The sequence below is a fragment of the Chionomys nivalis genome, chromosome 19, assembly GCF_950005125.1.
Source record: "Chionomys nivalis chromosome 19, mChiNiv1.1, whole genome shotgun sequence".
Taxonomy (NCBI): Eukaryota; Metazoa; Chordata; class Mammalia; order Rodentia; family Cricetidae; genus Chionomys; species Chionomys nivalis.
The window spans coordinates 56602259-56627792 of NC_080104.1; the positions used below are offsets into that span (position 1 = coordinate 56602259).

Below are 25534 nucleotides of genomic sequence, written 5' to 3' on the forward strand. Positions count from 1 at the left end.
CACACACACACGTGCGGGGGCTGTTGGAAACTGGGGGAGGGACTTCTGGCCTCTTTCACTCTGTTTGAATAGGCAACCAGCCAGAGGCAAGCAGTCCTGGCTGCTTGAGTCTTGTCCACTGTAATTTCAATGCATGTCTACATCATCCCAGGGCTGTTCTCCATCCAAATTCTCATCTTCTCGTAAGGACACCTATCATCGTGGATTTAAGCCACTAGCATGGATGTAATCAAATCACATCCCCTAAGACCTGGATTGATTATTCTTTGATCTCTCTCTCTCTCCTCCTCTCTCATTTGTTTTTCTTTTGAGATAGGGTTTCTCTGTGTAGCTTTGGAGCCTGTCCCAGAACTCACTCTGTAGTCTCTAACTCATGGATCCCCCTGCCTCTGCCTCCCAAGTGCTGGGATTAAAGGCATGCACCACCACTGCCCGGCTCGCTTTCCTTCCTTTCTTTCTTTTTTTTTTTTTTTTTTTTTTTTTTTTTTTCTTTTTTTTTTTCTATATTCATTTTTTTCTTTTTTATTTTTTTCTTTTTCTCCTTTTTTTTTTTTTTTTTTTTTATTTCTTTCTTTTTTTTTTTTTTTTTTTTTTTTTTTTTTTTTTTTTGGTTTTTCGAGACAGGGTTTCTCTGTGGCTTTGGAGCCTGTCCTGGAACTAGCTCTGTAGACCAGGCTGGTCTCGAACTCACAGAGATCCACCTGCCTCTGCCTCCCAAGTGCTGGGATTAAAGGCGTGCGCCACCACCGCCCGGCCCTTCCTTTCTTTCTTAATTTATTTTTACAGGTGCTTTGTCTGCATATATGCCTGCAGACCAGAAGAGGGCATCAGCTGCCGTGTGGGTGCTGGCAATGAATCCTCTGGAAGAGCAACCAGTGCTCTTAACCGCTGAGCCATCTCTCCAACTCCAAGACCTGAATTTCTAAATATGGGCCAACACTCAGGAACTCAGGAGATGGGTTCCTGGAAATTCCTGTTAGTGTCCTTGCCTTTAGTATGATGGAATAAGTTATACCAGGAACCAACCAAACAAAAAACCTCAGCATACTTAACCCCCCTAACAAAAAGCCCCACTCTCCTATGCTGATCGCCAGGATCCACCCCTCCCCTCCCCTCCAGCCTCCTTTCCCGCTGGCACCCAGTTCTTAGACTCACCTTGCTCTTGCCCCAGGCACTCGCAGTTTCCAGCCCAGAAGACAAGATGTGGTCCCTTTGATCAAACGTTATCTTCAGATGTGCTTGGTGGCCCAGATCATCAATTCCAACTCTGGGGAGGCAGAAAGAACGGAAGTTGTTAGCCACCGTGTCTCAAAAAGCAGAAAGCAGGGGTGGGGAGATGGCTCAAGAGTTAAGGGCACTGACCACTCTCCAGAGGACCCAGGGTTCGATTCCCAGCACCAACATGGTGGCTCCCAGCAATCTGTAACTTCAGGTGCAGGGGATATGACATCCTCTTCTGGTTCCTGTGAGCACTGCCCACACAAGATGCACAGAAGTGCCCAAGCACACACACACAAAAAAAAATTTAAATGTATATTATCTTTATCCAAGACAGGGTTTCTCTGTGCAGCCTTGGCTATCCTAAAACTAGCTCTGTAGACCAGGCTGGTTTCCAACCCACAGAGATCGCCTGCCCTGCCTCCTGAGTACTAGGATTAAAGGCATGCGTCACCACAGCCAGGCAAAATAATTGTTTTTTTGAAAAGCAAAATTAATTAATTAATTAATTAAAAAATAGAAACAAATAAAACTGAGATCACCTACTTTGCCAGAGGAGACTCATCAAAATCAGCCTATTTAAGGTTCTTTTTAAAAAATTGATTTTATTGAGTTATAGATTTTTCTCTGCTCCCCTCCCTTCCTCTCCCCTCCCCTTCAACCATCTCCCATGGTCCCCATGCTCCCAATTTACTCAGGAGATGTCTTTTACTACATGAGATGTCTTTCTCATGTAGATTAGATCCATGTATGTCTCTCTTAGGGTCTTCATTGTTGTCTAGGTTTTCGGGGATTGTGAATTGTAGGCTGGTTTTCTTTGCTTTATGTCTAAAAGCCACTTATAAGTGTGTGTTTGTTTTTTAATTTTCCCTCAGAAGGAGTCTATATAGCCCAGGTTGACTTCGATCTCAAACTCGAGATCCTCCTTCTTCGAAGCCATCCCAAATGCGGGGATTCCAGGCATACCCCATCACGCCCATTTTAACCTCCTACGGATGGACATCAATATTGGGGCGCCCTTCCCGTGGCATCACGGGGCCAGGCCCCTCAGGCCGGTTGCTTAGTGAGCCTCAGGCAGAGCAGCGATGTGTGGCCCGAACATGCCAAGCCAGGAAACCTCACGTTTCGCCGAGGCACATCCTAGGGCGAAACGGGTCCTGGAAAAAGAGGTTGTCTGACACTCGGCCAAACTGTGCCTCAAGGTGCAAACCTTTGGGCACAGAACAGGAGCCCGCTCTGGTGCCGGGCGACAAACGTGTGTCAGACGGCAGAGCTTTCCGAACTTTCGAGCGCACCTCCCTGACTTCTCAAAGAACAGAAAGACGCCCGAGTGTGGAGGTGGGGCGTCCAGCCGGCCCCTTGCGGAGGCAGAGTGGGGGTGGGGAGGAGAAGGAGTGTGTGGGGGTGGGGTAGGTGGGCGGCCGCTCTGCGGCCCGGGATTGGCGGGTACCGGCCCTCCGCCCCCGTCGCCGAGCCAATCGCGTGTGCCTACTCTGAGCCGCGGGGTCGGTGCTAGACCGGCCCCCACCCCCACCCCCACCCCCGGTCCCCAACTGAGCGTTGAACCCGTTCTTGCGCGCTTTCCAGCCTAACCTAGCCGGAGCTTTCCCGCATCTGAGTCCAGGTAAGTTCTGGACGCTTGAGTCCCGCGGTGCCCCGCGGGCGCTCCCCACCCCTGCGCGAGGACTTGGCATCAGCTGCACCTGGAAGCTCAGAGCTGTGCCAGCTTGCGAGTCGGGTGCTCCGGGTCGCTAAAGTCTGTGTGACTCCACCGGGAGTACTCTGCCGTCCCCGTTGCTCCGCCGAGACCTGCGTCCCTTGCCCCGTTCCCACAAGCATCGACCTCCTCGCAACCCCAAGCTGAGTACCCACGTGTGGACCCCACGGCCACGCGTCTCGGAGCGTGGAGCCAGGTTCTAGGGTGCTCTGGTATCGGTCATCGATTTTTCCCTGTTTTGGTTGGAGACTGGTGTTTCGCAAATTGTTCTTATGGGGCCCTGGTGCCGAGTGGGGTAAATACTGAAGTAGTGGCGCGCGTGGGGTGGCTACTGCGTGGGAGAGCAGATTCTGTGCCTGGTGCCTGGTGCGGAGCCTGGCGCTGGGCGCGCGAGACCAGGAGTGTGCGGCAGCGGGGATGATGGGCGGCGGGAGGGTAGACCCGGGCTATATAACTTGCAACTTGGCAAGGGTTTCTCAGGTCACTGCCATACACTGTCCCCAATTGCCCCTTCCGCACGTCAAGTGGCCAGATGATGTGTGTGGGAATTCGAAGTCCCTCGGTAAACCCCGCTGGAAGAGTAGCCTCTTGTTGAGGAAGGTGAGGATGCCCTGGGGAGTGCTCTCCAAAGCGAGTTCGGGTCGCCGGGTGAGTTCCTGTTCCGCTAAGATACCTTGAAGGATGGCATCGGGTGACCAGTGCCTGAATGGCTTTCTGGGGAGTTCTACAACCAGTGGCGCCCAGCAGGAGGGCGCTCTGGAGAGGAGTCTTGCAGAACCACCTGCCTAGGCCAATACCTGGCTTCACGCCTGGAAGCTGTGTTCTCAGCGGCTCCCAGGTGGCAGGTTTGATTCAAATTAGTTTTCCACCAAGGGGACTAATGAGACAGGGCCGAGTGGGGCTCCTGACCTCAGCTGGGAGTGCTTGGCCCTGCCTCTCTTTTCCTTTTTATAGTCTATGCAGCCCAGATTAAGATTGAATCCCAGATTCTTGCTGGCCTCAGGCATGATGTTCAGTGCCCCATGGGCACGGTTACATCGGTTTTAGGGTGTTAGACATCCGCCCACCTCTCTGCTGGAGGTGGAGTCTTTGGCTTGCTGTCTAGTCTTGGGGCCCACAACACACTTGTGAGTACCCAGTATCAGCTTCTGTCTCTTGTGTTTTACACAGGAAGTTTATTCCTCCCTCCCCCACACACACACCCACTTTCAAGACAGAATTTCACCCAGCTGGCCTGGAACCCAGGCTGTCCTTGAACTTCTAATCTCCTGCTTCCACCTCTGGCGATTACTGGTTTGTGCCCCGTGTCTGGCCTTGTTCTTCTTTGGTGTAAATTGTGGGTTAATGTACATAAAACATAATGTCTTTTCTCCAGGTCATGGAGGGTGGGTCCTTCCACATAATCCTATGCACCTCTCACAAACTCCAAATCAGGCTTAGATTACTTAGAACACCAGAATGGTCCCCACGTTAGCAAACAGATGCTGAGGGATGTGGAGAGATACTCAGTGGTTAAGAGCTCTTGCTGTTCTTGCAGAGGACCCTGGTGGCTCACAATCATCTGTAACTCCAGCTCCAGGGATCTGGCTCTCTCATCTGGCCTCTAAGACCACCGGGCTTGCACATGGTGTACATACATACATTCAGGCAAACATCCACACATATTAGTAAATCTTAAAAAAAAATTTTTTTTTTTTTTTTTTTGGTTTTTCAAGACAGGGTTTCTCTATGGTTTTGGAGCCTGTCCTGGAACTAGCTCTTGTAGACCAGGTTGGTCTCGAACTCACAGAGATTCACCTGCCTCTGCCTCCCGAGTGCTGGGATTAAAGGCATGCGCCACCACCGCCCGGTCTTTTTTTTTTTTTTTTTTTTTGAGACAGGATTTCTCTGTCCTGGAACTCACTTTGCAGACCAGGCTGGCCTCAAGCTCAGAGAGATCCCCCTGCCTCTGCCTCCCAAGTGCTGGGATTAAAGGTGTGCGCCATCACACCCAGCTTTAAAAAATACCTTTTTAAAAAGCAGCTGTGATGCTCCATTCTTTGTGGAATAATAATAAGAAAACGTGTCTTATTAAGTACATACACATTTCTTTCACAACTGCATTCTTTGTGGAATAATAATATGAAAATGTGTCCTTAATAGGTACACACATTTCTTTCTTTTGTTTTGTTTTATTTTATTTACTTTTTATTTTTATTTATTTATTTATTTATTTATTTTGGACAATGAGTTGTCCTCTCCCACCAAGCTACATCCACCCTCTGAATAATTTCAACCTCCAGTGCAGTCTGAGGTGCAGAAACAGTCGCTATGGAGGCCGTATCTTCTCACTTTACCACAGTATGGCACAACGCCTGTCACTGTCTGTGCAAGGTTTTGGCTGGTGTTAAATGTTACCTTGATGCAGTTTAGATTCACCTGATCAGGGACCTCAACAGAGGGACTGTTGTCTAGGTCATTTTGGCTTGGGGTCGGTTAGTCCTCGATGTGGGAGGAGCCAGTCCCATGCGCTGCTCTATTCTCTGGACAGGGAGTTCTGAGCCGTGTAAGACCGGAGAAGGCAAGGTGAGAGCCAGTAACACCGCTGCATTTGTTTCTCCTGGCTCGTGACTGGCTATAATGTGACTAGCTGCAGAAGTTCTGCCCTGGCTGCCCTGAAATGACAGACCGTAACCAGGAACTGTAACTGAAATAAACCCTGGCTCCCCTCCGTGTGTTTGATCACAGCTACAGGGTGAAAATAGGACCAGTCTCGTGTGTTTTCATCATCTCAAAGGCCCTGTGTGTTAAACAGTTACTCTCTTTCTGCACACCCCTGCCTTTGATGTCCTGTACGCTCTGCTCCTATTGATTTGCCTATTCTGGGTCCCTCATATGTGTCAAATCATAGAGCATTTGATCATTCTGGGCATTTCTAGAAATGAAATTTGTTTTGTGATTGACTTCTTTCCTTTAACATCATGTCTTCAGAATTCATCCATTCTTATTTTTAAAAAACAGATTTACTTACTTGTGTCTATGTATGGGTGTGCGTTGGACATCTTGCTTGTTACATGTGTGCTTAAATATGAACTCCAGTCTTGATGAATTCAAAGCAAGCTTTTTTTTTTTTTTTTTTTCCGAGACAGGGTTTCCCTGTGGTTTTGGAGCCTGTCCTGGAACTAGCTCTTGTAGACCAGGTTGGTCTCGAACTCACAGAGATCCGCCTGCCTCTGCCTCCCAAGTGCTGGGATTAAAGGTGTGCGCCACCACCACCCGGCCAAAGCAAGCATTTTTAACTGCTGAACCATCTCTGTAGCCCCAGTCTATTCCTTTTTGTGGCTGGATAGTTAATATTCCATTGCATGGATGGAACACATTTTTGTGCATCCATTCATCCTTGACCTTGGGTGATGTTCACCTTTTGGATCTCAAGGCTGTCATGAGAACTAGCACACTAAATATCTATTTCCATTTTTTTTTTAATCTCTGCCTTGGGGTTGAGTTGCCAGATCATATGGGAGTTCTCTGTTTAATTTTCTGAACAGGAGCCTAACTATTTCCACAGCAGCTGGAGCCTATGCCTTTTCTCCCATCTTTGCTGGGTTTGTTTGAGTGGAGTGTCATTCTCACAGGTGATGTGTGAGCCAACTTCCAAACCAACAGATTTCTGCTCCCTCTACAGATCCCAGTATGCCTTTGGGGACATCCCAGTGTGAAGCTGGCTCTGCAGGGTGCCCTCAGCACCCCGAGATGCACTCAGGGAAAGGGCACCTAGAGAAGGGCTCTTCGGGGGACAGTGAGCGCCTATGGATCCCACCCGATACCCCGAGCAGATGTACCTGGCAGCTGAGCAAGCCCATGGCAGACTCCCCTCATTACCACACAGCACCGTAAGTCTTTGGCTTTGATCCCAAGATGGCGGGCCTATTTCCTTGAGAAGTGGAGCAAGGGTATGGGGGCATACAGCTACCAGGTTCAGAGTGGGGACCCCTGCTCTGGGATCCACATGGGGGCTGGCCCAGGGGGCTAGAAGCAATGTAGACCAGGTTCAGAGAGGCCAAGGTTTTTTTGTACTATACAGCGCAGATGTACTGAGTTGTACTGAGTGTTTGGCTCTGGTAGGTTCCTTTTATGGTTGGGCAGAGACTGTCAGTGGCACTGATAGATATCTGCTATGATTTTATTTGAAAGAACTCAAATCAGAAACGATTCCACACACAGTCACTCAGTAGCTTGCTCAGGAACAGTCACTGTGTCATGCCCTGTTCTAATCCCCAGGATGGAGCCATATGGGTTCCTGCCCTGTTGTAAAAGCCCTTAGGATTATCTTCATTCCCTTAGTCTAATGCCTTCAAATTAAAACAACTGGGTGAAAGGATTTGCGTTTTAAATCTTAGAGTCCTATTCCCTGTGTGTGGCCACCAACATTTATGGTTATTGGTTCAAAAGTCTGAGCAAGCAAGGGCAGGTGTGGGAGGCAGCATTTTCAAGACGCCAAAGGAGGGGGCGGGGGAGTATACAAACTAGAAGCTGTGCCCATTGAATGGGCTCCAGTGCTGAGAGGTCAGGAGACAAGTGGGGGCCTGGCGGGAGGAGTCCTTGCTGGGACAAGAGAGGAGGAGGTAGAGCCGGTGGCTGCAGAACTGACTGCCGAGGGCATCTGAAGGCCTGGGAACTTGTTCAAAGACATATGTGGCACGCATCAGCCCTAAAGGGCAGGTTTGTCCTTAGCTGCCTAGCCCTGCCTTTGTCAGAAGTCACTGGAGGGCCGGGCGGTGGTGGCGCACGCCTTTAATCCCAGCACTTGGGAGGCAGGGGCAGGTGGATCTCTGTGAGTTCGAGTCCAGCCTGGTCTACAAGAGCTAGTTCCAGGACAGACTCCAAAACCACAGAGAAACCCTGTCTCGAAAAACCAAAAAAAAAAAGTCACTGGAGGACCAGGGAGGGAGCCCGAGGGAAGGCTCACACACTAAACTGGGTCAGGGAACCTGGTATGGCCCCAGATATCAGCAGAGAAAAAGATGGAAGATATTGAACAGGGCGAGACAAGCCAGCCAGTTCCAGAGGTTCCTGATGTGGGGACTTCAGACGGAGGGACAGGTGGGCAGGCAGCCCTGATGGCGAATTGGAGTTTCTAAGGTCCTGTGGGGCTGCCCTCGTGAGCTGGTAAGGCACAGGCAGCTGGGACGGGCAACAGATCTGAGCCATGACCTGTACAAACAGCTGATAAGTTTCTGAGTGAGCACACCTGAGTTCCCAACCCCTATCCTGATGCTACCCCTGCCTGGCCTCGCTGCGGTTGAGGGTCAGGAGCTCTTTAACTTGTCCCAGCCTATCTCTACTTTTCTGAACCCAACCATAGACAGCCTTGGCAGGGAGCATGACCGGCTCTTCTACAGAGCAAGACTGCCTCTGTGGAACAGACACCTGGCTGGAGTTTAGCCTGTTGCTGCGTGTTGGCACCTGGGCAGCTGCTTTTCCTCCCTCCCTGGAACTCCAGATTGCTTACTCCTCCCCTGAACAGGGGCCAAAGGTGTCTGAGATTTCTATTTAGTCAGTTTGGCTCCAGTATGAGAAGCCTGGGGCGGGGAGACAGGAACCTGGCAGCCTTGAAGTCTAGGTGTGGGGCACAGCGTGGCTGAATACAGCTAGGGGAAGGCAGGGAGTGCGTGGACATGCAGCTATTCCTGAGCCTGTGGAGGGAGAGCTGTAGAGGAACTGTTCTGGAAACTGCTTTGGTCACTTTGTACTGCCATGGAAATGTTGAGGACAGCCTTGCAGACAGGCTTGACCTATCTATCACTGGCCCATAGCCCTGGCCCCAAGGGCAAACACGAGCAGCCCCAGCCTTGGCCCTTTTGTTTGTTTGTTTCTTTTCTTTTCTTTTTTGAGACAGGGTTTTTCCGTGTATCTCTGTCTGTCCTGGAACTCACTCTGAAGACCAAGCTGGTCTCAAACTCAGAGTTCCTCCTGCCTCTGCCTCCCGAGTGCTGGGATTAAAGGCATGTGCCACCACTATCCAACTGGGCCTTTTGTTTCTGTATACCACTTCTGCCTTGCTGGCTCTGTAACACCAGGCTTCTGGAGACTCTGATGGTATGTGCCATTGGCAGGTGGCAGGATATCTGGATGTCAGCAGTGAGGACTCACTCCTGAGAGGGAGGCACCTCAGTTGTTCAGGAAACTGAACGGAAAGAAGGAGCTCCTCTGTCAGCTGCGGTTGACGGACCAGAGGGCTAGGATACTCGGGGAAGACTTTCTAGGCAGAGGCTGGGTCTCTTGTCTCAAAGTCAGGCTTTGTTTGTTGGTTACATAGCCTAGCTTGTCCTGGGCCTTGAGCTCACAGTAATCCTCCTCCAGCCTCAGCCTCCCATGTACTAACTCAGATTACAGATGCCTGGCTGTTTTTAGTTTGACACTTTGGAGTCCACTGGTATCATGAACCCACGACACTGTCGGTTGGAGGTCGCATGTGGGTTTTGTCCCATTTGGCCTGGTGTAGAATATGATCCAGTCTGGGAGAGATGGCCAGTGCCTTTGCGGTAGAGCCATTTGAAGCATAATCTAATGAATTTTGAAGGAAGCTAACCCAATTAGCCATTGAGGAGGCACAGACTGAAAATGGAGAGGATGAGAAACTCTGCCACAGAGAAACGAGGGGCCAAACTTAGCTATATCTGTCTAAATAATGATTGGGAAAACCTCCACCTGACAGGGCAGCAGACCTGGCATGGAGGGAGTGCTCACTCCCCAGGAAGAGAGTGGGGAGGCAAGAGCTGCTGTGCAGGGGCAGAGGACTTGGGAGTTTTCTGGAAGCCCTATAAGGCAGGAGAGAGACAAGACAGGAGACATATGTGGTCAGTTAGTGTATCAGCTGCTCAGTGATACTCTGGGGTCCTATAATGTTTGAGACCCATAGAAGGAAGTAAGGGTTATATTTTGAAGACTGGGGTAAAGTTTATGCAGTGTAAGTTGAGCCTAAGGATGAGTAACAGACCCAGCTGGGATAGAGATCTTCTCCAGTAGTAAAGGAAAAGATGTTAAACAGAGAGGGGTGTGTGTGTGTGTGTGTGTATAGCACACATGCACATGTGGGAATCAGGGGGACAACCTTGGGTACCAGTTCTTGCCAACTTGTTTGAGACTCTCTTGCTGTTCTCCTCCTCCTCCTCCTGCTCCTCCTGCTCCTCCTCCTCCTCTTCTTCTTCTCCTTCTTCTCCTCCTCCTTTTCCTCCTCCTCCTCTTCTTTTTGTTTTGTTTTTGTCAAGACAGAGTTTCTCCATGTAGCCCTGGATGTCCTGGAACTTGCTCTGTAGACCAGGTTGATCTCGAACTCACAGAAATCTACCTGCCTCTGCCTCCCAACTGATTAAAGGCGTGTGCTACCACCTACTGGTTCTGCTGCTCTGGCTCATTTTTCTGGTTCGAGCACAGGAGTTTTAGAAACACACTACTATGTCCACATTTCCAGGGATTCTAAGGGTTCAAATCCAGGCTTGCCCAGTATGAAGCTTTAACCACTGAGCTGTCTCCTCAGCCCAGAGCCGGATTTTAACCCCTCAGAGCTGTTCTGTAATTCTTTATCTCCTAAATGCCCACGATGCCCAGCCTCCAACTGCTATTCTTTTTTTGGTTCCTGAATGGCCTCCTTTCTCTGTTTTAGGACAAAATCTCCAAAAATTTTGCCAGATATTCTGAAGAACATTGGGAACACCCCCATGGTCAGAATCAACAAGATTTCAAAGAATGCAGGACTCAAGTGTGAGCTGTGTGAGTGTTTGGCTCTGCTGGGACAGCCTCCATCTGGACCAGGATCCTGGGATGACCCCTAGCTGAGGCTCTGGCGGTTTTGGCAATGGGGTCTTCTGGGATGCAGGATGTGTGTTGGTGACAGAGATGGCCTCTCTAACTTATGGTTTGGGGTCAAAGAGCCTACCTGGGAAGGTTCTGCAGGGGTCAAAGGCAGAAGCAAAACCTGAGCGCTCAGCTCAGTGTATCTTTTTATATTTTTTAATTGTTTTTTGAGACAATGTTTCACTGTGTAGTTTTTTTTGTTGTTTGTTTTGGTTTTAAGAGACAGGGTTTCTTTGCTAGCCCTGGCTGTCGTGGAAGTAGCTTCTTCAGCCCAGAAACACCCGTGAGGTGGGAAAGAAGGCTAAAGAGCAAAGGAGGGTCCAGCATGGAGGGAGGCGATGTCAGGTGGGGGTGGGGCTGAGCAGAAAGGCTGGGCTCACTGACCAAAGATGATGGAGGCTGCCAGGGGTGGTGGAGTTTGGGGCAACTGGCAGGGGTTCCAGGGAACTCAGGTCTGAGGTGGTCTGTCCAGGGCTGCTTGAACTGGTTGCCTTGGCAGGAGTGTATGGACTCAAACCCAGACACCTACTGCCTGTACTCATTCTACTGGGACGGGTCTGCTACCCGTCTGCCTGCGGGTTCTTGACTGTCTTTCCCACTTACTTAGTATCGCCATGGGTCTGCAGGCCAGGTGGGAGACAGGCCAGCTATAACCAGGGGTGTCCAGGTACAGAAGTGGGCAATGGGTATACAGATGCCCAGAATGGCAAACACCCAGGCCCGCCCTCGTCCTGGGGGTATATCTGGGGTAGTTGAGGGTGGCAGGAATCTGTGGGGGCCAGAGAGTACTCCCCCCTCTCTGATTCATGTTTGGCTTTCAGTGGCCAAGTGTGAGTTCTTCAACGCGGGAGGGAGTGTGAAGGACCGCATCAGCCTTCGGATGATTGAGGATGCTGAGCGAGACGGCACCTTGAAGCCTGGGGACACGATCATTGAGCCGACTTCTGGGAACACAGGTGAGGATAGGACCAGCTGAGGCTGAGCAGAGGCTGAAAGTCCCTGGTCTGTGCAGACCTGCAGGGAAGTCAGGAGGCAAAGGTTGGCTACCTTGTTCTGTTTTACTTCACCCCCAGAAGTATACCTGGCTGCCAAAATAAATTCCCCTAACATCGCCATCAGAGTGTGGGGTTCCTCCCCAGAACAAGGGCCCTTTGTCCTTCCATGCTTCGGGGGCATGCTCCAGGCATGGGCAGGGAGGCACAGGGTCTTGGGCACAGGGCCCCTCTCACCCTCAGCATGCGCCCCTCAGGAATCGGGCTGGCTCTGGCAGCTGCTGTGAAGGGCTACCGCTGCATTATTGTGATGCCGGAGAAGATGAGCATGGAGAAGGTGTGTCTAGGGTGTGGCTAGGTGGAGGGCATGGCCAGTGGGAGGGCAATGACTTGATGGGCTATTGCTGAATCAAATGGATAAAAAGGGGAGCTGGGGGGGGGATAGGGGTGGCACTTTGGCTTTCCCTTCTGCTTTACAGTCTTTTTGCCTTGTTTTCTCTCTCTCTCTCTGTGTGTATGTCCCTCTGTGTCTTCACCCTTTAATAAAAGCCTTTCTTTACTGACTGGAGGGTACAACTTAGGCTGGTGCCTAGGCATAGGGATCAGACCCAGGGATGAAAGCATGGTTTTCCCTGTGCAGGTGGATGTGCTGCGGGCCCTGGGAGCTGAGATCGTGAGGACCCCCACCAATGTGAGGTTCGATTCCCCCAAGTCTCACGTGGGAGTGGCATGGCGACTGAAGAATGAAATCCCCAATTCTCACATTCTGGACCAGGTCAGGTGTCTCCCCTACCCCACTCCTGCTCCCCTAGGAGACAATTTTGTGGTCAGGGATTTGTGTTCAAGTGTGCTGTTTCCTCTGGGTCCTGTTGGGAGACTGGGAGACAGGTCTCTGCCCTGCATGAGCAAGGTGACAGTACTTCCTCTGGGGAGGTGCTTCAGGGCCCTGCTCAGTGGCAGCGCCAGTGGTTTTGGCTGTCCCACCACCCAGTTGTGCTTGGTCAGCAGTGAGGTTGGACTACCTTTCCAGAGGTCCCCCTGGGCTCTGAAGATGCAGAATGTCTATAGCCTGCATCCCAAGGCTCAATCCGCTGCTCATTTCCCTTCTGGGCTAATTTCACATTCTGATAACCTGATTTTAATATCTTGTCTGTGAGGTTCCCGAGATGAGGTTTTCTAGGCTGCTGTAGGACTTGCTGGTCAGCGTGGCACTGACTGTCCAGTGTCCGTACACGATGCAGGTGATTTCTGTTCCCTCACCACCCTTCTCTTCTTCCGCACAGTACCGCAATGCCAGCAACCCTTTGGCGCACTATGACGACACGGCCGAGGAGATCCTGCAGCAGTGTGATGGTGTGTGCTTTCCACTCCTCCTCCACACGCCTTGACCGCAATCATCTTCTTCTGCTTCTTCTGCTTCTTCTTCTTCTGCTTCTTCTTCTTCTTCTTCTTCTTCTTCTTCTTCTTCTTCTTCTTCTTCTTCTTCTTCTTCTTCTTCTTCTTCTTCTTCTTCTTCTTCATTATTTACTTATTATACATACAGTGTTCTGCCAAGGGAGTCACTTGCCCTCTCCTTGGCAAACTCAGCTTAAACACCCATCTTTGTGAAATAGTTTCTGGAGACACTATTCTTTCCCTGAGGCCTCTTGGCTTTCACCAGTGCCTCTCCCTGTGTTCCAGACACATGATTCAGACTGTGTGCCCACATTTAATTTTTTCTTTCTTTCTTTTTTTTTTTTTTTTTTTTTTTTTTTTTTTTTTTTTTGCTTTTGTTTTGGTTTTTGGTGTTTTTTGATACAGTGTAGCTCTGGCTGTTCTGGAACTAGCTTTTGTAAGACCAGGCTGGCCTCAAACTCACAGAGATCCACCTGCCTCTGCCTCCCGAGTGCTGGGATTAAAGGTGTGAGCCATATGCCCGGCTAGGGGCATTGAATTTGACATTCAGCTTTTCTTACCTCTGGAGCTACATGGTGATAGTTGTAGTTAGCTTACTCTAGTACAGGCATGAGGCTCCTTAGAACCATGTACATGTGCTGAGTGCCTATATCCTGGGGCTGGTGGGATCCCTAAGAGGGACTCATGGGAGAAGGTGCCTGAAGGTCCCACCCTTGGCTTCCAATTAGAACCTGGTGTTGGCATTGACCTGAGTGCAGACTTGTTCGGTGCCCAGGAACCGGCCCATAAAAGTCCGGATATTTGCTTAGCTGGTTTTATGAGTGAGAATTCTCATTTGGCAGAGTTGGTGCACATTGCTTCATTCCTGGGTTTGCCTAGTTCAGGCTTGCTTGATGTGGAGCTGACCCACAGCAGCATAAGAGAGCTTGGGCCGGTTCTCAGCTTCAGCCATTTTTCCTGTATCCTAAAAGCCCATTTTGCTTATCTGTAATCACCCAAGAATCAGACAGGCTAGGAAGGCACACCATTGACAGCTTATCTCTGTCAGACTTTTAGCTGCCCAGCTGTGACCCATCCTTGTAGATCAGCTACACTGGTGGTTTAAAGGCCAACGTCACAGTACAGACAGTAGCCCCTGCCTTGGGCATACTGTCCACAGGTGGGGGCAGTGCCAGGCGATGTTTATCTCACTGACATAGTTTGGCTTAATTGTATTTCCACCAATGGTCATTCAGAGTGGAGGACTGACTGAGCCATGACCTGAGAATGTCCTCCCTCCCCCAGGGAAACTGGACATGCTGGTGGCTTCAGCAGGCACGGGTGGCACCATCACAGGCATCGCCAGGAAGCTGAAGGAGAAGTGCCCCGGGTGTAAAGTGAGTGTGGCACCTGGGTGGTGCTGGTACAGACTGGGTGGCTGAGAGGGTGGGCCTGGACTCGCTCTCCTGCCTGTGCGGCCTGAGCTGTGTTGAGAGGCTCAGTGCCGTTGGCATCAGGCTGGCAGGTTCCTCTGCCTGGAAACTGGCTTCCTCCCACATTCCTCTCTCATTGCATTGCTGTCTTGAATAGTTGTATCTAGTCGCCCAGGAGGAACTTGGGGAGCAGAGGGTCCTGGGGGCTCCTATTCTGATTAGTGAGACTAGCCCAGAAGACACCAGAGAGAGTCCCAGGTTGTCTTGAGTTATGGCAGTGGTTCTCAACCTGTGGGTTATGACCCCCTTGGGGGTTGCACATCAGATATTCTGCACATCAGATATTTACATTATGATTCATAACAACAGCAAAGTTACAGTTAGGAAGTAACAACAAAAATAACTTTATGTTTGGAGGGTAGGCACAACATGAGGAACTGTATTAAAGGATTGTAGCATTAAGAAGGTTGAGAGCCACCGGGTTAGGAGCAGGCCTGATGAAGAGGGGCACAAAGAAATGGGCATCTTCTCCCCATGAGACTGTCCACCCTCCAGGAATATATCAGTGTGCAGAGCTGTCCTTTGCCCCCAAAGGGCTCTCCAAATGCCCATGACTGGGACCCTTCCTAGAGCAGCATGGGGAGAATCTTTCGAAATACCTTGGGCTGGATCTTAGCCCCAAAAGGTGTGACCTTCCTGCTTCTTGTCTGAGATTCTGGGACTAGCTAGCACAGGCATCCTGTGAGCCAGTCATTAACAGGCAGATATTAGTGGAATAATATCCTTTCTAATGGCAGCTGCCCCGGGCTGGGTTGGATTTCTCCCTGACCTGAGCCCTAAAGCTGCCCGCCCTGCAGATCATTGGTGTAGATCCTGAAGGGTCCATCCTTGCGGAGCCTGAGGAGCTGAACCAGACGGACCAAACAGTCTATGAGGTGGAAGGGATCGGCTATGACTTCATTCCGACCGTCCTGGACAGGGCGGTAGGTTGGGCCAATGTGCTCCCCCAAGGCAGAGTTACAGGCTGGTGGCCGCCAGATCCTTAATCCGCTTCTGCATTCCCGCACTCTAGCTGACCCAATGGGTGTTGAAGGGACGGCGTGGGGAGCAGTTACAGGAGCTGAGTCAGGGTGAAGCGCAACACCATGTTCAAACACAGCCTCTGAGATGCAATGGGAAGGATGGACAAGGATGGCCAGGGTGGATGTGGGATGACCACTGTTAACAGAGATTACCAGACCCATAGAGATGCGGGTGGTCTGAGTTACTCTGCAAAGCACAACGGAGCAGAGAAAGGGCAAAGAAGTCTCAGTTTGCAGACCCAGGGGACAAAGTCTTCTGGGAGGTTGCCCCCTCCACCCCCTCCACCGGAGCCGAGGCTCATGACCCATCTTGCCACAGGTGGTGGATAAGTGGTTCAAGAGCAACGACGAGGAGTCCTTCACCTTTGCCCGCATGCTCATTGCCCAGGAAGGGCTGCTGTGTGGTGAGTGACTGGGCGAGTCCTGTGCGGGGGCAGGGTAGAGGACCGTCCAGGCTGTGTGCAACCTACTCCAAATGCATGGACGTCATGGACATTCTGAGGCTGTGTAACCACAGTGACTTCCCTTCCCGTCCATCTGTCCAGGCTCTTCCTTAGCTGTTTGCTTGTCCTTTGCAGCCTCTTGGAGTCACCTGTGGAGATGAGAGCATGAGGCACAGGGCCCAGGCTTCATCTGCCCTTCTAGTGTCTGAGGCAAGCTCTTGTGGGTCCCCCCATTCATATACAGTCCTATCCCTGGAATGATGGCTCAATCTACAGCAGCTGGAGGCTAGGGCATGCTGGGTCCCACAGAAGGGCTTCCTCGGTCATCCTGTTCAGGGTGAACAGGGCACCATTGCCTGACCACAGGGCAGTGGAGACTCCAGCAGCTTGAGTTAGACCTGAGAATTGGAGAACACCAAGCATGCCTGAACTTGCCCTATAAGTGTGGCCCCATCTGTTCTGAGTCGTGCTGGAATGGGGCAGGGGAAGGCAATCAGCCCCTAGCATGGCCTGGTCAACAGCCAAACACTATTAGGAGAGCAGGAACAAGCCCTTCGATTGAAGAGAACTTTCAGTGTGACCACTAGGAGGAGGCCTGTGACGTGGGCTCTCATTCAGTGAATTTACACACACACACACACACACACACACACACACACACCCCCGCATGACCACTAGGAGGTGTGGCTTGAGCTCTCACTCAGGGAGTTTGTGCCCGCCTCTTGCACTCAGTGTAAGAAGTATAAACCTGGGGGCAGGACCATGGCCTCTGTGAGAGGCACCAGGTTGACCTTTCTGACTGACTTGCACCTTCTTAGGCTGAGCCCGGAGGAGCCCCAACTGGAGAGGCAGTGTCACAGTGTCTTTGGCTCTCTCTGGAGGTCCCAGGGCCAGGGCCCTCTATGGTCAGTGTCAGAGAACCTGATGTCACCTACTTGCTTTGCATGGTGGCTTTGAGCAGTCAGCGAGACACGTGTTGTCCTTGTTTGGCTCTTGGCTTGGGGTCAGGCTGTAGCTTGGGGAACCAGGAGCCCCTGTCGTGAGCCCCTCTTCTGACCGAGCATGAGTCACCTCTTTATCCCGGGGTCTCCTCAGTTCCCCAGAATGTTTAATTATGGAATGCGAGCTCCATTGACCTAGAGGAGAAAGATGATGCAGAGGAATAGAGTCCCTTAAGACCTGTTCTCTGTCCAGAGATCCCACAGATTCTTCCAGAGAATGCATGAGCCCTTCCAGAGCATGAATGGGCATGTGTGAGATGCATGCCTGAATGGTTCCCACAGATCCTTCTAGAGCATTGCCGTAGGTGTGGGGTTATACAAGCACATGTTGTTCATCTATGGATGCACGCACAAGCCTGTGGGCAAGTCTAACAGTCCTCTTGGCAGGTGGAAGTTCAGGCAGCGCCATGGCTGTGGCCGTGAAGGCTGCCCAGGAGCTGGAGAAAGGACAGCGCTGTGTGGTCATCCTGCCTGACTCTGTGCGGAACTACATGTAAGACACACCCCTGGTCCCTGTCGCCCTTCTGGCTGCTGTCACCTAAGTGCTGACTGTGGGATGCTAGGAAAGGGTAGTGGACAGGTGGACCCTGTAAGCCTGCTAGCCCCAGGATCCTCCATGTCTTCTGAGCCAGTGTTCACTTTGCATGGCTCTATCCTGAGCCTCTGTGTGTGTGTGTGTGTGTGTGTGTGTGTGTGTGTATGTGTATGCCCATGGTGACAGCTCTGGTAGACAGTTGTATCCCCTATACACTCCTCTGTCCTGGCTGAACTAGGAGGAGCTACTCTGCAGCAGGCCTCGTGGGCAGCAAGAGTGGTTCCTCACCCCTTGGACTTCCTCTACAGCCTGTGAGCTATGTTTGTTTTGAGTCTGGCAGCCTGGCAGGGCCACGCATGGTGCATGGGCATCCCGCTGGCTTCCAGGTAGGGTGATGAGCAACCCAAGAGACTATCCATCTCTCCTGCACATGGCTGGCCTGTCTTGTGTGTGCATGGTCCTGTTTTGTGTGAGTGCAGGCGTGTGCTCGAGGGGCCAGAAGCCCTTGAGCATCCTATACGAGAGTGCGTGAGTATGTATTTCATATCAGTGCTGGAGCAGGGGCTGCCTCTGCTGCAAGTCGTTGCCCCTCAGCCTGTATCCTGGTACAGATCCTAACAGCTCTGTAGCCTGCTCTGCAGCCTTTGGTCAGAATGGGAAAGGCTCCCTCTGTTGGGCAGACCTGGGGGGTCCAAGGAGGAGGCTGCCCAGGAACCTACAAGAGGGGTACTGATCACAGAGGCTTCCAGAAGCAACCTCCTTGGTTCCTTCAACCTCGATGCCCAGTAACCCCCAGTTCTCTGCCTCCCTGGAACTCTGCCATCCTTCCATCGTACGCTGAAATAGGCCCAAGGCAGTCACAAGGCCCTCTGAAACTCATCCCTGACCATGTATGTGCCCACTGCGTACAGAGGGCCTCAGTGACACCCTCACCCTGCAGGTCCAAGTTCCTGAGTGACAAATGGATGCTGCAGAAGGGTTTCATGAAGGAGGAGCTCTCTGTGAAGAGGCCTTGGTAAGGTGCTGCCTGACCCTGGCATCCCTGGACGAGCAGGAAAGGCGGCCTTCCCGTTTCCTGTCACGGCATTCACGCCGCCTCTCCCTGCCCTCTTCAACCTGCTCCTTCAGGTGGTGGCATCTACGTGTTCAAGAGCTGAGCCTGTCAGCGCCACTGACTGTGCTGCCCACAGTCACCTGTGAGCACACCATCAACATTCTCCGGGAGAAGGGCTTCGACCAGGCGCCCGTGGTCAATGAGTCAGGGTCAGTCTCACCCGCATGCTGGTCCAGGACTCTGCCTTTAGACTGTGCCAGGATCCCAGGTCCTGCTCTCCAGGCCTCTGTGCCCATGCCACTAAATGGGACGGGTAGCCACAGGCTGCATGTGGTCACTTTGCATACAATGTCTAGAGTGACAGACAGCTACTGACCACCTTGTCCCCCCAAGCAGCTGAGATTAGACCGTACTAACTCTTGGGGGGGGCCTCAGTTCTTCTGTCTCCCCAGTTCATTGTTAGTATGCAGGCCCACCCATGCCCTAGGGAGTAGGTGACAGGCACCCTGGGGGGTGGCACACACAGCAGTGCATGAATATGCATGGTAGGGAAATCCAGTTGACCAGCATCCTATATCCAGCTTCAGAAGTCTGATGGCTGGTCACCATGGACCCCCGTGGGGACATAAACACTGCAGGACTTGTAAGCTTGCTTGTCCCACTGTTCTTCCTCCCCCAACTGTTTTTTATGCATACAACTGCTTTTTGCCCTGAATACATGTATTTGTGTGTTTGTGTATCTATGTGTGTGTTTGTGTGTGCACACGCACGCATGTGAATGTGGGTGCACCACCTGTGTGCCTAATGCTTGTGGCAGTCAGAAGATATCAGATCGGGAGCTAGAGTTACAGGTATTTGTGAGCTGCCCTGTGGGTGCCAGGAACCAAACCCAGGTCCCCTGCAAGAGCAGCAAATGTGCTGATCACTGAGCTGTCTCTTTAGCTCCTGGGTTGAGTGTGAAAGGACCTTGACGTCAAGTCAACATAAGACACCCAAGACCAAGTTCTCTGCACAAGATTTATTTTCCCCAGAGGGACAAAGGGCAAGGAATGAGAGACAAAGACAGGAGATAGAGGATGAGGGAGAAGGGGAAGGGATATTATCTGGGGTTGGAAAAGGGAAGACAGGAGATAGAGGATGAGGGAGAAGGGAAAGGGGACATTATCTGGGGTTGGAGAAGGGAACATAGGACAACAGACTGCCTCTGGATAGACAGATGTGGCTCATAGGCCACTGGCAGATTTTAGAGGAAACAAAAGAAAGTAGGATGCGTTGGTTAATTTTGATTGGGCATGACAATTAGGGAAGCCAAAGGGGGGCATTTGATTGCTGGACTTTAATACTTTGATAGCCAGACATTGGTGCTTTGTCTTATGAATGAGTCAGTGGTCAAATAAGGGGATGGACCTTGATGGCTGGCTTTAGGAATATAATCTAACGGTTTGACAAGCCAGGGAGAATGGGGGAAGGGCAAGGCCTGCCAGAGCCACATTTGCCATGCTCAGTCCTGCTAGAGCCCCTTCTCTGACCCTTGCCTCTTCTCCCCCGCCCCCAACTCTACGCTCTTCCCAGGGCCATCTTAGGGATGGTGACTCTTGGGAACATGCTGTCATCCCTGCTTGCTGGGAAGGTGCAGCCATCAGATGAAGTCTGCAAAGTTCTCTACAAGCAGTTCAAACCGGTATGAGTGTTTTCCAGAGGGGAAGTGGGCATGGGAAAGCAAGTTGGGCCTTCAAGGCAGGGCATAGTGTTTGCTGTGCCCGAGGTAGGTCCCTGACCCATACCACCCCTTGGAAACTATACAGCTTGCTTAGGGGGTTCAAGGTTGCTTCAGTTCAAGGTCACCACTGTCACATAGATCTTGCGTACAGACCAGTAAAAACTCTGTACTCTTGGTTCATCTCTCCTTCACAGACCCCACAAGCCGTGGTCTATCTGCTAGTTTGGCCTCTAAGCAGAAGCCATGGTTGGAGTCAAATGGCAAGTCACTTCAAGCAGGTTGCCACAACACTGAACGCTCTAAGCTCTGTGGGGCCTTTGTTCTACTTATCTGAGCAGCTTTGGAGAATGTTGTGCCTCTCGCCTTTGTCAAGTCTGTGGGGGCTGGTAGCTCTGAGGGCCAGCATGGAGTATGGACACAGCTTTTCTTGCAGATCCACCTCTCCGACACACTGGGCACGCTCTCCCACATCCTGGAGATCGACCACTTCGCCCTGGTGATCCATGAGCAGATCCAGTGTGAGTGGGGTTCACTTGGTCCTGGGTTCTTGTTGCGGGCAGAGGGTGTTAAGCCCTGGACACTGGCCGTGCCTGGCCCAGGCTCTCTTGGTACAGACTTCTGCTATGCACAGTAGGCAGGTATGCTCCCTAGTGGGTGATAGGGAGTCTGTAGTCCTCATCTTCCCACCATAGCTTTTGACATCCTGAATCTCTCTCATGGACCTGTCAATCCAGTCATGTACCCAAGGAACACACAGGGCCAAATCATGCTCCAGTGGGCCCTCATGTCACCTGTTTAGATAGCGTAGCATTTACCTAGGCGCACAGGGCAAGACAGCAGGCAGTCTTTAAGGATGCTGGGGGTTGTCTCAGACACCTGTGACAGCTGGACTTCCTGGCCCTTCAGGACATATCGCCAGGAGCTATTGATTGGTTCTGATGGGCTCCAGGGGTACTCTGCAGGGAAGTGCTGGGCATCTGTTAAAAGGATAGCCTGTGAGCCACACTTGTCTCTGTGCATATGAAACACTGTCCTTCCTGCTCTCAGAAAACCTTTCCAATCTCAGCATCTTCAGGATGTCATCTGGGGATGACACTCTCAGGTCCCAGTGGGGTGAGGGGCATTGATTTTCATTCCTCAGTCCATAAGAACTGGGAGGGCCTTATATCTGGCTCCAAAGCTGGCCTACATGTGGGGGTGGCCCCATGTCTAACCCCTCTCCCGTCCTTGGCTCTACAGCACGAGACCAGGCCTGGTCAGGAGTGGTGGGGGGGCCCACAGGTATGTATGCCTCACCCATCCCAGCCCCTAGGAAGTGCTCCTCATGTTCAGAATCATAGCTTTCCAAGGGCATCTAGGGCCTTGGATCTCTGAGGTTGGGTTGGGTGGGAGGGGAACTCCTGATCTTTGAGCATCTCAAAAACAAACAAAACAAAACACGAATTCCAGCGTCAGGGGCAGCTGGACTGACAGGACAGAGCTGTGTGTTGTCACAAACTAAACATTCCCCACCAAAGCCTGCGCGGGGAATCAGCCTAATCGGAGCCTGCTATCACTTGCTCCATGTGGGTCCCAGAGCCAATCAAGTGGCCCCTTTGCTTCAGGGGTTCTGAAAGGCAGCAGTTGCAATTCTTCTGAGTTTTTCTGTCCTTTCCTGGGGTTCCAGATAGGCCAGTGAGGTGCCTATCCCTGATGAGTATCTCTCAAGGGGGCCTCTGTCTTCAGACCCTAGTTGACCTGAGCCTCTCAAGGACTATGCCGGCAAAGGCTACCCTGAGAAAAGGCCTGGGAGAACGGGTATCTGTGGGGGGGGGGAGGCACAAAGGCCCAGCCCACCATTATGGAGGTGGACACGTGTCAAGGGCTGAAGGCCAAGTCATCAGCCTAGAGACTTGTGAACCAGGGTAAGTCCTGGGCCAGGGACACCCCTACTCATGGGAAGCCCCTATGTTCCTCTCAGGCCCTCGCATGCTCTGTGGACAGAAGTCTGGGCTCCCCATATCCTGTCAAACTAATAGAAAACTGCTGTCATGTCCCCTCTCTGCCTGTAGGCCCTGTGCTGTAGGGCCAGGCCCAAGCCCAAGCTGACAGGAGGCTCCAATCTGAGAAACCTGAGCTGAAGAGGCTCTGGGTGCCATGCAGGACTCTGGACAGAAAGAGGGCCTGCGGCTTGCCCTGGCAGAGACACTGCACAAGGCCTGTGGGCATAGGCTGAGAGGACACCCCTGCCAGGCCGTCCATTCTGGGGAGCCTGGATTGGTTTCCGGTTCTGTTTCAGACAGCACCCAGCATCCTACATTAGAGCTGCCGAGAGGAACTGCCCTCTGGCGCTGCCCACGTGGCTCAGCTGGATCAGCAGTGGCTGGTACTGCTTAGAGGCTGGAAAGGGTCTCCTGCTTCCAACAGGCCGCAGCCTCAGATCAGCTCTGTATCCCAGCACCTTTAATCCAGCAGCTGTTTCCTTTCCTTAGACCACAGCAATGGCCTGTCCAGCAAGCGGCAGATGGTGTTTGGGGTTGTCACTGCCATTGACCTGCTAAACTTCGTGGCAACCCGTGAACAGAACCAAAAATAGAACCTGAAAGTTGGGACTGGCTTCCATCCTCCCTGCTGGGACCTTTTGGCTTTAGAGACCCCGACCAGTCATGCCCAAGTGCAACAGGCAGCACAAGCAGGTGGCTGTTGAGACCAGCTGCAGAGGTCCAGCCTCCCTCCTAGCATTCACCTTTCTAACTGAATCCCGAGCCTGAGTGCCTTACATGGGTGTCCTCTGGTGTCATGCCTTCCTGGTGTCACAAAAGAACTGAGGGGTGTCAGCTGTGCAACTGTGACAAGCCTGAGGGAGCAGCAAGTGTCCTCCCTAGAGAAGGGTCCAGCATGGGGAAGGGCAAACTCTGGACCGACTTTGTGCCCATCATCAGGGGCAGTGTTGTTCCCAGCACGGGAACACGTGGGTTTTAATGACGGTGTAGTTCCTGAGACCCGAGACCCACAGCTGTGAACAGAGTGCCCATGGTGTCACCACTTAGGTCATGCCTCCTGTCAAGCAGCTCTGGCTCACCCTCCCCTGCACCCCTGACAAGTACTTACTTACCCCACTTTCTGTCTCGATGGGTTTCCCTGTCCTGGGCACTTCATTAAATGGACTTACACACCCGTGGCCCCGTGTCTCATGGTTTCATGTTGAGACTGATGTCAGAGTTACATTCCTCTTCATGGCTGAGCAACGGTCTATTGTGTAGGTGGTCCTTGCTTTGTTCTGTTCACCCATGCACAAGTGTGTGTTGTTTTCACCTCTTGGATGTTGTGAGGGTCTGCACACGTGTCTGCTCGAACACATGTTTTTCCTGGGATGGATCCCGGATTGGGCTTGCTGCAATCCTGTTCAAGCATAATGCTTGACCAGGACCCATTGAGAAGTCAGATATAATTCTGATAGGTCTGCCTTTATGTTACTTGGCCTTTTTCCTTTGCAGCTCTTAATATTATTTCTTTATTCTCAATGTTTAGTGCTTTGAATGATGCAACATTTTTTTTTGATCCATTCTATTTGGTGTTCTGGAAGCTTCTTGTATTTTCATATGCATATCTTTCTTTAGGTTGGGAAAGTTTTCTCCAGTAATTTTGTTGAATATATTTTCTATGCCTTTGAGCTGGAGTTCTTGTCCTTATTCTATACCTATTATTCTTAGGTTTGGTCTTTTCATGGTGTCTCATATTTCCTGGATATTTTCTGTGACGCTTTTGTTAGATTTAATGTTTTCTTTGACAGGTAAGAGCACTGTTCTTTAGGACCATTGTCAGCAGCTACACGGTTATCACATAACCATCTGTAACACCAGTGCCAGGGCATTCAAGGCCCTCTTCTGGCCTCTGTGAGCATCAGGCCATACATGCAGGCAAAACACCCATCCACATAAAATAATAAAAACTGTCCAAGTATGATGGTATGAAAGAATTCCCAATTTGTATTAACAGTATTGCTGTTTTTACATGGCCAAGTCTTGGGTTCAAACAACAGGACCCCGAATGGCATCACTGGCATAGGTAATGGCTCTAAATGCTGCTTACCTATGAAGTACTCACCAGATGATCCCTTGAGCTCGGGCCACATTGGCCTTCGAGAACATCGAAGGCCAGGCAAGAGACTGGGAAGGGAGTATAACAGGGACCTTAGCACAACTGACTCCATGATGGAAGTACTGTTTAGGCCATAAAACTCCACAGGTATAGTAGCACTACCTGCCAAAATGAAAACAAAGACCTAATCCATCAAAGTCCATAGTTCTGAGAAAGTCTTTAAATATACTAACCTTGCTTTTAGGCTTCTGCATTTCCACTTCTGGCTAACTGTTCTTGTTAACTGAAGTATGTCAACCCAGAACATGGTTTTTGTGTTTAAAAGCTCATCCTGAGAAAGGCTCAGAGCTACAATGGGATCCTGGGCACCCAGTGGAGTCCACCAGGCCAGCTATTAGACTTCCTGTGTAAGTCCATGTCCGAGCAGTCTTCTCTGGGCCCCCTGCAGAGGAGAGCACACTGTTGGCCTATGGGGGTCTCACCAGGCAGACATACTCAGATGCCACAGCTGTGGGGGTCTTTAGGTTTGACCCAGGTTGTTGTTGGACTTGTAATTCTCCTGCCTCAGCATCCTAAATACTGGGATTATCAGCACAAGTCACCATACTTGGCAACATTTAGGTCTGAAGAATGGAAGGGGAATACAGGATCTAGTGAAGGCTGAAGAGCTAATCGTACAAGGATAAAAAACTGTGCACTAAGGCTCCCTCTTTGACTCCATTGAAAGGCTTGAGGGCTAAACATTGTATAAATCACAAAAGGCAAAAGCCCTAAGCTTTTTTTTTTTTTTTTTTTTGGTTTTTCGAGACAGGGTTTCTCTGTGGCTGTGGAGCCTGTCCTGGAACTAGCTCTATAGACCAGGCTGGTCTCGAACTCACAGAGATCCGCCTGCCTCTGCCTCCCAAGTGCTGGGATTAAAGGCGTGCGCCACCACCGCCCGGCAAGCCCTAAGCTTTTAATTCAAATACACTATCCATCTGCAATTATTATGCTAGGCTTGTCTCTGTTTAAATAGGTATGTTGAATCTGTAAGTCATCAATACTTCCCA

General features: G+C 51.2%; 1 protein-coding gene across 2 annotated transcripts; it reads left to right on the plus strand.

Moving 5' to 3' along the window:
• The first annotated feature begins 2758 nt into the window (after positions 1-2758).
• Positions 2759-24273, plus strand: Cbs (cystathionine beta-synthase). 2 transcript variants are annotated; one of them, XM_057751608.1, is made up of 17 exons: positions 2759-2842; positions 6600-6807; positions 10581-10687; positions 11593-11727; positions 12021-12100; positions 12404-12538; positions 13047-13116; positions 14443-14534; positions 15428-15553; positions 15972-16056; positions 17484-17589; positions 18572-18646; positions 18760-18894; positions 20258-20366; positions 20839-20923; positions 21645-21686; positions 22877-24273. In XM_057751608.1, the coding sequence occupies exons 2-17, from the start codon at positions 6608-6610 to the stop codon at positions 22978-22980; spliced, it is 1686 nt and encodes a 561-aa protein (XP_057607591.1). In that variant the 5' UTR covers positions 2759-2842; positions 6600-6607; the 3' UTR covers positions 22981-24273. The 2 variants fall into 2 exon arrangements, with proteins under 2 accessions (XP_057607591.1, XP_057607592.1); XM_057751609.1 differs by lacking the exon at positions 21645-21686.
• Positions 24274-25534: the final 1261 nt, after the last annotated feature.